Source organism: Urocitellus parryii, chromosome 7, assembly GCF_045843805.1.
Source record: "Urocitellus parryii isolate mUroPar1 chromosome 7, mUroPar1.hap1, whole genome shotgun sequence".
In the NCBI taxonomy this organism is placed as follows: Eukaryota; Metazoa; Chordata; class Mammalia; order Rodentia; family Sciuridae; genus Urocitellus; species Urocitellus parryii.
In genome coordinates this window covers 147001317-147016548 of record NC_135537.1, presented here as the reverse complement: position 1 = coordinate 147016548, position 15232 = coordinate 147001317, and the positions used below count along the sequence as shown (strand labels likewise).

Here is a 15232-nt window from a genome sequence, read left to right as displayed (position 1 = left end):
TGAAAAATTAACAAAACTAAAAGTTGGTTCTTCAAAAAAATAAATAAGATCGACAGACACTTAGCCATGCTAACAAAGAGAAGAAGAGAGAGAACTCAAATTACTAACATACCGGATGAAAAAGGCAATATCACAACAGATGCATCAGAAATACAGAAGACAATTAGAAATTATTTTGAAAACCCATATTCCAATAAAATAGAAGATAGTGAAGACATCGATAAATTTCTTAAGTCATATGATTTGCCCAGACTGAGTCAGGAGGATACACACAATTTGAACAGACCAATATCAATGGATGAAATAGAAGAAGCAATCAAAAGACTACCAACCAAGAAAAGCCCAGGACCGGATGGGTATACAGCGGAGTTTTAAAAAACATTTAAAGAAGAATTAATACCAATACTTTTCAAGTTATTTCAGGAAACAGAAAAAGAGAGAGCTCTTCCAAATTCATTCTATGAGGACAACATCACCCTGATTCTGAAACCAGACAAAGACACCTCAAAGAAAGAAAACTACAGACCAATATCTCTGATGAACCTAGATGCAAAAATCCTCAATAAAATTCTGGCGAATCGGATACAAAGGCATATCAAAAAAATTGTGCATCATGATCAAGCGGGATTAATCCCTGGGATGCAAGGATGGTTCAATATACGGAAATCAATAAATGTTTTTCACCACATCAATAGACTCAAAGATAAGAAACATATGATCATCTCGATAGATGCAGAAAAAGCATTCGACAAAGTACAGCATCCCTTTATGTTCAAAACATTAGAAAAAGTAGGGGTAACAGGAACTTACCTCGACATTGTAAAAGCTATCTATGCTAAGCCTCAGGCTAGCATCATTCTGAATGGAGAAAAACTGAAGGCATTCCCTCTAAAATCTGGAACAAAACAGGGATGCCCTCTCTCACCATTTCTGTTCAACATAGTTCTCGAAACACTGGCCAGAGCAATTAGACAGATGAAAGAAATTAAAGGCATAAAAATAGGAAAAGAAGAACTTAAATTATCACTATTTGCGGCTGACATGATTCTATACCTAGAACACCCAAAAGAGTCTACAAAAACACTACTAGAACTAATAAATGAATTCAGCAAAGTGGCAGGATATAAAATCAACACACATAAATCAAAGGCATTTCTGTATATCAGCGACAAATCTTCTGAAACGGAAATGAGGAAAAACACTCCATTCACAATATCCTCAAAGAAAATAAGGTACTTGGGAATCAACCTAACAAAAGAGGTGAAAGATTTATACAGTGAAAACTACAGAACCCTAAAGAGAGAGATAGAAGAAGATCTTAGAAGATGGAAAAATGTACCCTGTTCATGGATAGGCAGAACTAACATCATCAAAATGGCGATATTACCCAAAGTTCTCTATAGGTTTAATGCAATGCCAATCAAAATCCCAACTGCATTTCTTGTAGAAATAGATAAAGCAATCATGAAATTTATATGGAAAAATAAAAGACCCAGAATAGCAAAAGCAATTCTAAGCAGGAAGTGTGAATCAGGCGGTATAGCGATGCCAGACTTCAAACTATAGTACAGAGCAATAGTAACAAAAACAGCATGGTACTGGTACCAAAACAGGTGGGTGGACCAATGGTACAGAATAGAGGACACAGAGACTAATCCACAAAGTTACAACTATCTTATATTTGATAAAGGGGCTAAAAGCATGCAATGGAGGAAGGACAGCATCTTCAACAAATGGTGTTGGCAAAACTGGAAATCCATATGCAACAAAATGAAACTGAATCCCCTCCTCTCACCATGCACAAAAGTTAACTCAAAATGGATCAAGGAGCTTGATATCAAATCAGAGACTCTGCGTCTGATAGAAGAAAAAGTTGGCTCCGATCTACATATTGTGGGGTCGGGCTCCAAATTCCTTAATAGGACACCCATAGCTCAAGAGTTAATAACAAGAATCAACAAATGGGACCTACTTAAACTAAAAAGTTTTTTCTCTGCAAAAGAAACAATAAGAGAGGTAAATAGGGAGCCTACATCATGGGAACAAATTTTTACTCGTCACACTTCAGATAGAGCCCTAATATCCAGAGTATACAAAAAACTCAAAAAATTAGACAATAAGATAACAAATAACCCAATAAACAAATGGGCCAAGGACCTGAACAGACACTTCTCAGAGGAGGACATACAATCAATCAACAAGTACATGAAAAAATGCTCACCATCTCTAGCAGTCAGAGAAATGCAAATCAAAACCACCCTAAGATACCATCTCACTCCAGTAAGATTGGCAGCCATTATGAAGTCAAACAACAACAAGTGCTGGTGAGGATGTGGGGAAAAGGGTACTCTTGTACATTGCTGGTGGGACTGCAAATTGGTGTGGCCAATTTGGAAAGCAGTATGGAGATTCCTGGGAAAGCTGGGAATGGAACCACCATTTGACCCAGCTATTGCCCTTCTTGGACTATTCCCTGAAGACCTTAAAAGAGGGATACTACAGGGATACTGCCACATCGATGTTCATAGCAGCACAATTCACAATAGCTAGACTGTGGAACCAACCCAGATGCCCTTCAATAGATGGATAAAAATAATGTGGCATTTATACACCATGGAATATTACGCAGCACTAAAAAATGACAAAATCATGGAATTTGCAGGGAAATGGATGGCACTAGAGCAGATTATGCTTAGTGAAGCTAGCAAATCCCTAAAAAACAAATACCAAATGTCTTCTTTGATATAATGAGAGCAACTAAGAACAGAGCAGGGAGGAAGAGCCGGAAGAAAAGATTAACATTAAACAGAGACATGAGATGGGAGGGAAAGGGAGAGAAATGGGAAATTCCATGGAAATGAAGGGAGAACCTCATTGCTATACAAAATTACATATAAGAGGTTGTGAGGGGAATGTGAAAATAAACAATGAGAGTAATAAATTACAGTAGATGGGGTAGAGAGAGAAGATGGGAGGGGAGGGGAGGGGGGATAGTAGAGGATAGGAAAGGTAGCAGAATACAACAGTTATTAATAGGGCATCATGTAAAATTGTGAATGTGTAAACGACGTGATTCTGCAATCTGCATTTGGGATAAAAATTTGGAGTTCATAACCCACTTGAATCTAATGTATGAAATATGATATGTCAAGAGCTTTGTAATGTTGTGAACAACCAATAAACAAAACAAAACAAAACAAAACAAACAACAAAGGATTTCCCTAACAGCCGTGGCCTTTAGCAGGGTCAACCACTCAAAAATTACTGGAAAAATAACTGGTCTTAACAGAAGGAAACACAAGCTTCTAGGTACTAAAATAATCTTTCTTTCTTTCTTTTTCTTCTTCTTCTTCTTTTTTTTTTTTTTTTTTTGCAGGGGTGGGGGGATACCAGGGATTGAACTCAGGGGCACTGGACCTCTGAGCCATATCCCCAGCCCCACTTTGAATTTTATTTAGAGACAGGGAGAATTGTTTAGAGCTTCACCTTTGCTGAGATTGGCTTTGAACTTGAGGTCCTTCTGCCTCAGCCTCCCAAGCCACTGAGATTATAGGCATGTGCCACACCAATCCTAGCCTAAAATTATTTCTGATGTGCCAAATTCTCAAATCCAAGACACCAAGTATTTCTATATGATTAGAAATAAATCAATCACTGATGCAAATTATCATTAACAAATTTATTAAATCTGCTTTGAGGGTCCAATTACTACTTTGTTACAAGCAGAGTTGTATATCTTGTATTTACAAATGAATGAACCCACTGTTGAAGCCTAGCAGCCAGTTTCCTGAACTACAAAATTTAATAAAACAATGATGTTTGAGAAGTACAAGACCAACATTTTACTTCTCTGTGTTCTTTTTATTATCCAGGCCAAGAACTCATTGCTAAGAGCTATACACAATTATGTGTTTAACATGCAGACCGTCTTCCATATTTCTTACACCTCTGTGTACACTAGTTTTTTCTTACCAAAACATAAACTTTAGACATCAGGTTTTTTGGTTCTCAACTAAAGCACCAGTATCTAGAAATGTCTGGCATATATATGCTTAACAATTATTTGTTGAACAAATAGATCCCAATTAAGTTTGTTTTAATTATTTTATTTAAAAATTCTAGTATTAGACTTCTTTAAAAAAAACAATAAATAAGTTCCGATTTTTTCATTCCATATGGATAAGTCTGTTTAAAGGATTTCATTGTTTAAAACACATTTAAATACACAATGTATTGAATCACATGCCTATAATCCCAGCATCTCAGGAGGCTGAGGCAGGAGGATCATGAATTCAAAGCCAGCCTCAGCAACTTAGGAAGGCCCTAAGCAACTCAGTGAGACCCTGTCTCTAAATAAAAGATAAAAAGGTCTGAGGATGTGGCTCAGTGGTTAACTGCCCCTGAGTTCAATCCCTAGTACCAAAAAAACCAAAACCAAATCTCCAAACAAAAAAACACATGGATGAGTACACCCCTACCCCATCCCCGTGCCTCAAATTATCCAGGGCCTCCAGAGTTGAAGCTGAAAAAGGAAGATCCTGATCCCAGGGTCACTCTAAATTGAGTATCTGCCCACCTGTGAGTTTTTTACCCATGGTTAAATGAAACATTCTCTTATTACACACAAAGTACTCTGTTACGTTGACATCAAGCCAGGGACTCTTATTTCTTACCTATTCTTGTTAAACTGGATTGCAAAGTCTGTCATATGTTGCAGAGCTTTGTTGGTGAAGTTCATTTCCATATAGATGTGCCCTTGGCGGTGAGTAAATGTTCCTGAAATCTCTAAACCTTTAGCCTTTACTGCTGGTAGCCAGACCTGAAACAGTATGAAGCCCAAGACAACAAGATATGATTTATCTTGATGTTATTTCCTTTTTTAACAAATAAAGATGAAGCCAAGATTTCATTTCCTCAGGCAATTATGGTGATTTTTATGCCATAAACATCAAGTCAAGAAGGGTCTGGACAAAGTAGTATTTTCTGAAATTTGTGACTATTCTCAATTATTTAAGAACAAACACGCAAAAAAAACCCAAAACAAAAAGAAAACAACCATCTACTGGTGACCCAGGCCCTTTCTCTATCCTCTGGTTAACTTGGTAATTTTACTGTTTTTGAGTATTACTACCAAAACATAATACAAGTAAAAGAAAAATTCTGACAGTATAATTTTTTAAGAAGTTCATCATTATCAGTAATCTTCTTAGGGAAAAAGACCATGTCTTACCTATATTTTAACTCTTGCTATTGTTTCTGATAAATAGTAAATACTCAAGATTTGCTTAAGTAATCTGAATGCCTTTTCTCATACATATAATTGATTCATTACCCACCCCTTGGTCCCACTGTGACATTACTGGCTTATACCTAAAATTTTCTTTTAGGTTGTCAATGGACCTTTATTTTATTTATTTATATACGGTGCTGAGAATCGAAGCCAGTGCCTCACACATGCTACGCAAGTGCTCTGCCACTAAGCCACAACCCCAGCCCAAAAAACATTTTTTTAAAAAATTAGAAATTCATGAGCTGTTCTGATCAGCTAAGACAAAAAACCAGAGTTTGTGGGCGGCGAATAATCATGATAATATACAGAAAAAGAAGGAAGGAGGGGAAGAAGAAAAAGATAAACACTTGTAAGTTTTTTTATATCTACTTATCAGAGGGTCAAAATTCGAAAAACCGAATAATACCCAATGAAGAAGGATATAAGAAACTTGGCACTCTTATATTTTGTTGATGAGAAAGAAATGTGACACTACCTCTTTGGTATGCAAGATAACCCTATAGATACACTTACAATACTAAGTTGTGCCAAAACATTATGGTTGTTTTGTCATAAGTTTGGTTATTCTCTGCAATGGCTGTATGCACAGCATTATGTCTCCTGGAATAGACAACTGGTCTACATCTTGATAGCAAGGATCCTCCCCTAAGAGTTAGATGAGCAGGCAGAGAAATCAGGAAGCAAGCAGATAGGCTGGTCTTCAGAAAATCAAGATATAATAAAGTCAAGCCTGATTTAGTACTTTTCCAAAGAGCTTAAATAAGCTTTGTTTACAGGGTGTTTCCCTGCCTTGTATTTAAATTTCACCATGAATGACATTATGCAAGGTTGAGACTGGAAGAGTCCCAGGTTTGAGACACAAACCTCAATCAGAATTCTAAAGAGGTCCACTAAAATACATGAAAAGTAATTCTGAGCACTCTAGAATCCATATGTAATACCAATAAGGAAGGGAGAATAAAAGGAACAAGGAATGAAAAATGGTACTTCTCTCTGCTGTATCTTTTTCCTGCTTATGTACCATATATCAGATTTTCACTAGATTCACTTTACTGTTGACAAACTAGTCAACATTTCTAAACATGAGAACAAAATCCAAATACTTAATATTTCCAATTTTAAATCTAATTATAAAAATGTTTAACAAGGATTCTAACAATGCTTCCTAGTGTAATTTTGAAGTTGTCTTATATTTCTCTTTCAAGTTCCTCAGTACAAGAGCCAAATCTTGGATGTGTTAATAGTAGAAGTAACACAAATGTTAGAAGTGATTTGGGTTTGTCCATTAAGAGGGAAAAAACATATTGCTATGCTAACTCTTTACTTACAGCCTTAGGAGCCACATATCCACCAGGTGCCATTCCTATCCCTGTGGAAAGTTCAAATAGGTCATTTAGACCACTGCTGACCACTGCAGGAGTAGGTGAAGGAGCAAAGGTGGCAGGCACTGATGACGGGATGAAGGACTGTCCCACCTGCAGGGGAGAGAAAAGGGAGAGAGAAGATCAGGAAGAACAGATTAACAGTCCTTAAAATGCTATTAGTTTTAGCAGTATTGATATATCAATAAGAAAACACCATAATTAATGATATTCTTAGCTGCCAGATTAGTATATTGTCTTTTTAGTCATCAAAGTTATTTTTTCATTACTAATAAGATACACACACTCTTCAGAAGCCTTATCAAGCAAGAGCATTCAGCAGGATACAGGAACATAGTGATCCAAGATTCTGTTTCCAATTTTAGCTTCCATGATTCTGTGCAAAAGGCCTATAGATACCCTAATAAAGGGGAAGTTGATTTCTATAGAAAGAGGGAGAAGCATCCAACTTAAACAGCAGTTTCATTTCCACTTGGGTTCAGCCAAATATTATGTCCCCATTTAGGCATAAATATCTAATAGGAAGCTCTCCTGGGGGAGATGGTATTCACACTCCCATTAATGAGGAGTCTCACTGAGTCCAGGTGACTTTCTAAAGTTCTTTCTAGATGACATCAGGGAATAAGAGCATTCTTCATCAAGATGGGAGGTTCCATTTCCTTCAGCTCTTTAATGTCAGAAACACAAAGATCTCTATAGGCACCAGAGCAATCCCTGAAGATGTCCCTAGATCACATGTGGCACATGACTCCAAAGATTCCAAATAACCCTAAACTACTATCTACTCCTCATATTACTATAAAGGTTTTGGTGTGCAGTGCTAGACAGCAGCAGTGGCTGGTCTAATAATGAGTGCAAAGGAAAGGCATCAATCAGGGAGCAGTGCTTCCCATGGTGAAAAAAACGGATGGCACTTACTGCCGGACTTCCTCCAATGCCCCCGCCAAGGTCACTGCCAAGCTGAAAGAGAGAAAGGAGAGAGAGGAGAGAGAGGTAGAGTTCATTTAGCTAAGTACTAGATGCCCATATAGAATCTGAAAATTGCTCTACCGAGTTGTTGGAAATACATGCCATTCAACTTGTCTGTCAAAGCCTAAGAAAATTCTACATTGTAAAGAAATATGACCTAGGGAAACCCAAGTGGTAGTAGTGGTGGGGTGTGGCAGTTTTGAGAAAACTTGGAAAGAAAATGGAGCTGGGACATCTCAGGGATGTTTCAGATCCAGTCTTTCCACCAGGATACACAGGCACAAACCCAAACAAGATTAAAAGAGTTTGCATATTCCAAGAAGTTCTATTTCCAAGCAGCAATGTTTAAAATGTTTAATTCTTTAAAAAGAAATTTAAAGGGGGGGGGAAGGAAAAGTAAAGAAAGACCAAAATAAGCTTTGATCCACAAAACCTGCTTCCTCAATGAGATGGTGGGAACCAAATCAGCATTGACTGCAATTTCAAGCTTCAAAAATTATAGGTGGAACAAAAGTGATGTTTCGAACGTTTGTAAGAAAGAAAACAGCTGGGATGGAAAGACATCCTGCCTGGGGAGAAGTGGATAGGCATGCAATGCTTCAAAGCCCTCTCAAAGTCAATACAACTAAGGGGGAAATGCTGTGATTTATTTGGAGTAGGTCTTTTAAAAGAATGATAAGCATGAGGGAATTAGACTAATTGAATTAGCTGGCTGACAGGAAAACAATTTCTACATTGTTATAGTTTTGCCCATTTTGAATTCACCCTGAAGGCAAGCTCTTATGACAAAAATATTAAAGAAGAATGAAGCTGAAAATAGCTGGCATGCAAGAAATTTAGCGCACACACATATACAATTAATGACACTGTTTTCAAAGCATAATCTTTTTTTTTTGCTACAGTTCCATATTTGCTTCTTCCCTAGTTCTATGTACCTACAATAGTAAGCAGATGCTTTGTCTCCTCTAAAAATAGACTACAAGTCTAAAAACTTTCTTTTATTTTATTTCATCAGTTGTAGAAATTCAGAGATCATTGTGCTGTGATTGTTAAAAAACAAAACTGTAATGCATCTTCAGGATTTGGGAAAGAGGATTTATTTACCTTGTCTATAAACTTATAATAGTATATAAAATGGTGTTGCCAAAACCTAAAAATCAATCTACACTCAAAGCCTTTGAGGTCTATCACAAAATTTTGTTTCCAGGCTCAGAAAATAAACTTAGAAGTCACTTAATAACAAGCTTGCTCTGTAACAAACTACAGAGCACTCCAAACCAGAGTCAACATTTCCAGAAGCTGGTTCCTGAAGATTACTAAATGGTGAGACATGGGATGAAAAATCACATAGTTAAATAAAGAGGTCATCCCAGCCAAGAATTTGAATAACTGGAAAAGCGTGAAAGCAAATAGAAAAGACATTACACATCTGCTTTTCCCCTGGTTCTAGAAAAGCACACATCTGCAGCATGACATCTGAAAATCATGAAATTCCTTTTATTCAAACAGACTTATATAACATTTACTGCATGCAAGGCATGCAAAGATGCAAAGCAAGGCAATAAGAGGGCTGTACAGATAAACAGAACTAGGCTTTTCAAACTGGCAGGAGAAATAAAACATGAATGTGAAATCATACAGAATACTAAAGTAAAAAGAGGGAAGTTCTGAAGGGAAGAACCTCCTTCTGGTTGAAGAATAATGAAGACAAGATTCAAAGAAGTGGTAATGTGTGTTTATCATGAGAGGGATTACAAAATGTAAAAACAGAGGAGGGGTATTTCTCAAACAGGATGAACAAAGGCTGAAAAAGGAGGAATAGAACCATGATTAGGAAAAATGAACAGACTAATACTGGAGCATAGATTTTTTTTTTAAAAAGTTGCACAAAGTATGTCTGCAAAGGCAGTCTAATTTGTGGACATCTTTAAGTTTTAATTTCCCCTTTATAGAAATCTGGAGGTTTCTTAGACTATGATTCAAACTTTCAAATACTAATAACTATTTCTATTATGTACAAATAAGTATGATTTTCAAACTTACATACACAATGGAATCATTCAATCATCTGTTTGTGTGTCTTTGTTGGGAGGGGAGTGTTGATGCCTTAAAAATGCTATTAGCCAGGAGCAAAGGTGCACTCCTGTAGTTCCTGCTGGCAGTAGGATCACTTGAGCCCAGGAATTTGATAATAGCCTTGGCAACATAATGAGACCCCATTTCAAAAAAAAAAAAAATTAAAAATTAAAAAATGTTATTGCCTGAGTCTTATTCCCAGAGACAGTGCTTTAATCATTCTAAAGGGTAGTGTGGGTATCACAATTCTGAAAAGCTCCCCTAGTTGATTCTCATGTATAGCTGAAGTTAAAAACATTATTAATTATTAATTGGGGTACACATGGTTCATCTGTTCAGAAATTACTTTAGAGCTTACTTCTGAAAAAGGAGGTCAGAATTAGGACAAAAAGAAAGAAAAACCTTTCTTTCTAAGGAAGGTGAGGAAAGGCTAAACACAAAAACCATGGAAAGGGCTCTACAAAACATCTCATTTGTACTGATACTTTGAGGTGGTTTTATGACCTTCTACTAGGCTTACTCTTTATCCCGTCACCACTTCCTCCTCTGGCCAGGCTTAGAACCTAAGCTTAGAGAGAATTTTTTATGGACCTGGTTGGCACTCAGTGGTAAAGAGAAAAAATCCAAAACAAAACAAATGGAAAGGAAACAGTAGTAAATATACTAAATACAATAAAAGGTATTGAGAAAAAGTATTCATTGGATTTTTTTTCAATGTTTTAGTTGTAGTCGGACACAATATCTTTATTTACTTTTTAATGTGGTGCTGAGGATCGAACCCAGGGCCTCACATGTGCTAAGCAAGCACTCTACCACTGAGCCACAACCCCAGCCCTTTCATTGGATATTTTAGAACAAAAAAATAAAGACCCATTTATAGCCCTTTTTATTTAGAATTTATTCCTTGAATATCATGTGAACATTGTCTTAGATGGAAAAGACACAAATATAGTCTCTCCTGTGGTCAATTTTATTCAAAACAATGGAAGAAACTGAAAAACAACCTTGAGACACCTTTGTTTATGATAAGTATATCAGAGACAACTAGCTAGATGAATCAAGAACTCTTGTGGTACGTATACAGAATGGAATATTACTCAGCCATAGATAAGAATGAAATTATGGCATTTGCTGGTAAATGGATGGAACTGGAAGCTATCTTGCTAAGTGAAATAAGCCAATCCCAAAAAACCAAAGGCCAAATGTTCTGATATGTGGATGTGGATTCACAATAGCAGAGGGGAGGGAGTAGTGTAGGTTCACCAGATTGGACAGGGGGAAATAGGGGAGAGTGAGGGAGGATGGGAATGGGAAAGATAAATTGGACATAACTTTCCTATGTGAAAATATAGGAATATAAATACATATATGAATACATCAGGGTAACTCCGCATCATGTACAACACAAGAATCATGTACAACCCCATGTATGTATGATATGTCAAAATACATTCTACTGCCATGTATAACTAAGAACAACAACAACACACACACCAAAAAAAAAAAAAAAAAAAAAACCCACAAAAAAAAACAAACTCTCACTTGACACAGACAAGGCCCAAAGGGTATCAGAGACACATAGCCAGTAATGTAAAATTTCACCTAATTGTGCCATATCCCGAGAGTACAGACAAAGAACAACTTCAATATGTGTTTTCTAACTATACCTCATTCAGACTTTATTCTGCATCTTTTCTCTTAACTAAAAAAGGTCCCAAGAGAAGCTTATCCTCCTCTCCAAAAATATGGCAAGGTGCTAGCACAATGACTAGAACAGGGACAGTGAGTAATAAATATATGACAGCAAGGATGGAAGCCAGTTACCCAGTAAATGGCCTTACCTATCTACTATAGTGACAAGCAGGATGAAGCAGAAAATTAAGAAAAAAATAATAATTAATAAAGCTGAATAAAACTCAGGAAACTGGTTGTATATCAGCCTGAACTAGACAATAACCATTTCTAGTTCAGTTGCTGGTATTATTCAGAGTCAGGTTCATCTATTAGGGAATACTCTCTGGGCCATACTTATCAGGAACCCATATTAAATTAATACTTGTGAAATTCAGAGTGATATCAGTTATCCAGTGAGCTAATAGGAGTCAGGAGTGAAAAAGAAAGAGTGTAGAAAATGGCTTCACTTCTGGTCTCAGGTATCTAGATACTGTTTAAAGTGTCTCCTGGAGTTATCCACAGCCCATTGTTCCCAGGATTGCCTTACTGAGGCTGCCATTTTCTCCATGAAGGAAATAATGTTACAGGCCAAATGAATCAGCACCGAGGAAGGAGGGAGAGGTGCCAACTTTAGGAAAAGAATATTTCAAATGCTAAAAAATGAGAATTCTCCTAAAGATCTTTAGCTGATGCCTAAGTTCAAATTTTCTGCTAGTGGTATAGTTCCCCCAGTCCCCAGTCTAAATCATAATAGCTGTTATCACTAAGAATGAAGTTAACATTTGGCTAATGCCAAAGTCTGCCTGACTCAAAGAAAAAATGTTTTTATCAAGAATATCAGCTGAGATGGCCATTAAGGTACATCTACTTGCTTTTAAAACTGTGAAGCCTGTCTGGGTATACTTTTTATTTTTTTAATGATAGGTGTATATCTTAAGCTCAGATATTTTTATGCTCCTGTCTACAGTGCTTACCTCTTTTATGTCATGCTTCCCAAAACTCACTGAATTGAAGGGAATCCAAGGAATGCGTCAGGTAATACGGCTTACCAGTTGTTTATATTCAGGAGTCAACAACAAAATGATGTCGAAATAGGATATAGTGATTCCCATCACAAACAATAAAACTGTTTTCAAAATCCCAGTGGAGTCAAAAACATCTATTTTTCTTATTAGGGTTTAGATATTAGAAGGCACACAACATCTCATAGGTGAAAGCATGGTTCTCAGCAACTGGCTCTCCCAACAGCTATGCAGAAAAGCATCATAAAATATAACTACAGAAATGGGTTAAGAGACTTTATAACCAGCTGGGCACAGTGGCACATGCCTGTAATCCCAGTGTTTTGGGAGGCTAAGGCAGGAGGATTACGAGTTCAAAACCAGCCTCAGCAATGACAGGGTACTAAGCAACTCAGAGAGACCCTGTCTCTAAATAAAATACAAAATAGGGCTAGGATGTGGCTCAGTTGCTGAGGGGCCCTGAGTTCAATTCCAGGTACAAAAAAAAAAAAAAAAAAAAGAAGAAGAAGACTACTCTAACCATGCAAAAGCTATTTAAGCAAACTCATGGCTAAAAGTAGACCTCACATGGAATAGCAGAACTGAACTGAAATCATATAAAATCATCAGAATATTCCTTGAGGGAGGAAAAAAGGCTTCTGTCAGTAGTAAAGTAGGACAACACAACAGATTACTTTCTGGTAGGGGATAAAAAGTACTCACAATGGCCACAAAACTTAATGTTGAATATAATAAAAATCCACAGGAAAATCTCTGCATCCTGCCTACCTGTCCTTCGTAGTATTTGCAACTTTGCTATCTATATATGTATTTATCACTTATCTGCCCCCCCACACACAAAAAATAAGCTTGCAAGGAGTCTTCTGTTCATAGCTAAATCCCTAGGACATACAATAGAGCCCAAATGGTAAGCACTCAAATATTTATTGAATGAATTAAGTGTTCTGAGAAACTATGTAAGTAGAGCTACTGGCAATATTTCTTAGGAAAGAATTTTGAAATGAATCATTTTACTGGTGAAGATGATCACCAAAGGGACAGAAAGTTAATAAACTTGTCTAGAACATAGTATCGTCATCAACACAGTATCTTTATCAACACTGCTAACACATATGAAAAGAACCAATGGGGGGAAAATGAACCCCTCGAGGCCAAAGCTTTTTCTAGAGAGAAAATGTATTATCTGTGTGGTTCTGATAGCAAAATTTCCACAAAAGAATACCTACACATCTTTTAATTGCCCTGAAAATTCTAATGCTTTATCAACTCATTGTTCACTGCCAAACAGATGGGGAGATGAAATTTCATGGTGGTCCTTAAAGAGGATAAGATGAACAAGAAAGAAAGTCTTTTTACAAATAAATACAGTTCTACAATTGTCAAACTTCTGGGAAAATGGGAAGGTACAGCATAGAGGCACCCAGGGAAAGCAAGCCTTGTGCAATTTTACATTCTAAGCCCTAACACATCAATGTTTAGTCTGTGTTTATATTACTCAACATCAAGTAAGACTGGCATTCCAAGACATGATCAGTCAGCTATGTTTATCCTAAAGTTTCAAATGCAGCTTGCACTTTGCTGTGCACTTTACAGACCATGTACTCCATTTGATAAGGATGAAAGTTAGGTGAAACTGGACCTCTATTCTACAAGGTGAAAAGAACAATGCTGGGTTTGAACCAGGAGCATTCTACCACTAACCTGCACATACAGTCCTTTTTATTTTGAGTCAAGATCTCAATAAGTTGCTGGGAACGGCCCTGAACTTCTGATCCTCCTGCCTCAACTTCCCTAGTCACTGGAACTGCAGGCATGCAGCACCATGCCAGGCCTAAGCTTTGAAGTTTTGAAGAAATCCTGGATTCAAGTTCTAATTTTGATTTACTTGCTATGTGACCTTCAGCTTTCTGTAAACTGGAGCACAAATACCAATTATACTGTTAGATTACTCTGTGGATTAGAATTATAAAAGTTCTAGTACAACTGGCACTCAATAATTAGCAATTATTCCCCAAAATGACTGCTATAGTTTAGTTAAGTGTCTTCAAAAGGTCTATGTGTTAAAGACTTGGTCCCCAGCTCATGGTGCTATTGGGAGGTAGCAGAAAATTTAAGAGATGGAACCTAGTAGAAAGGTCATGAGAGATGTGCCTTTTAGTGGGATAGTGGAACTCTGGCCTTTTCATCTAGCTCTCTTTCACTTTCCAGACATAAGGTGAGTGGTTTGGTGCATCACACAATTGTGCCAGGATATGCTGTCTCAACACAGACCCAAAAGCAAAAGGGCCAACTGAACATGGAAAGTGAGCATTAGAAACCTCTGAAACTGTGAGTCAAAAATTTTTTCTCAAGTCTGTTATCTTAGGTTTTTGTTACAGTGACAGAAAGCTAACTAATAACACGGTCTGGAGCCAGTATTGACCAAACTTATGTGTTAATAAAAGATAGTGCTTATAGAAGACACAATGGAAAATTTACTAGGCAAAACCAGACAACAACTTAATAAAGATGTCTCCACATAACAAAACTCTAAAAAACTACACCTGTTAGTCACTGAAAAACTCCTCCAAAAGAAGAAAAGTGAAAGTGCAAAATCAATATGAATGATGAATTTCCCACTGGCTAAAAACTCTCAATGCTATTAATAGAGTACTCATGAAAAAAATATCTGGAAGGTAAAAGCCTGTAAGTAACATTGTGTGAGGTTTTAAAACATATATACCAGGAGTTAATAAAAGGCCAAGTTCCCTTGCATGCCATTACACATGAATTGGGCACACAATGTACCATTCACTAGTATAAAATCCTTTAACAACCTA

At 36.9% G+C, this 15232-nt stretch overlaps 1 protein-coding gene across 2 annotated transcripts in view; it reads right to left on the bottom strand.

Moving 5' to 3' along the window:
* The window catches only part of Ap2b1 (adaptor related protein complex 2 subunit beta 1), a 115000-nt gene that overhangs the window by 37841 nt on the left and 61927 nt on the right, over positions 1–15232 (bottom strand). Inside the window, exons 15-17 of one of the 2 annotated variants that reach the window (XM_077800392.1) lie at positions 7591–7632; positions 6619–6765; positions 4674–4819 (exon numbers count right to left, since the gene is read on the bottom strand). In XM_077800392.1, the coding sequence (XP_077656518.1) occupies positions 4674–4819; positions 6619–6765; positions 7591–7632 (335 nt within the window). The remainder of the gene's footprint in view (positions 1–4673; positions 4820–6618; positions 6766–7590; positions 7633–15232) is intronic. The other variant, XM_077800393.1, reaches the window with a different exon arrangement.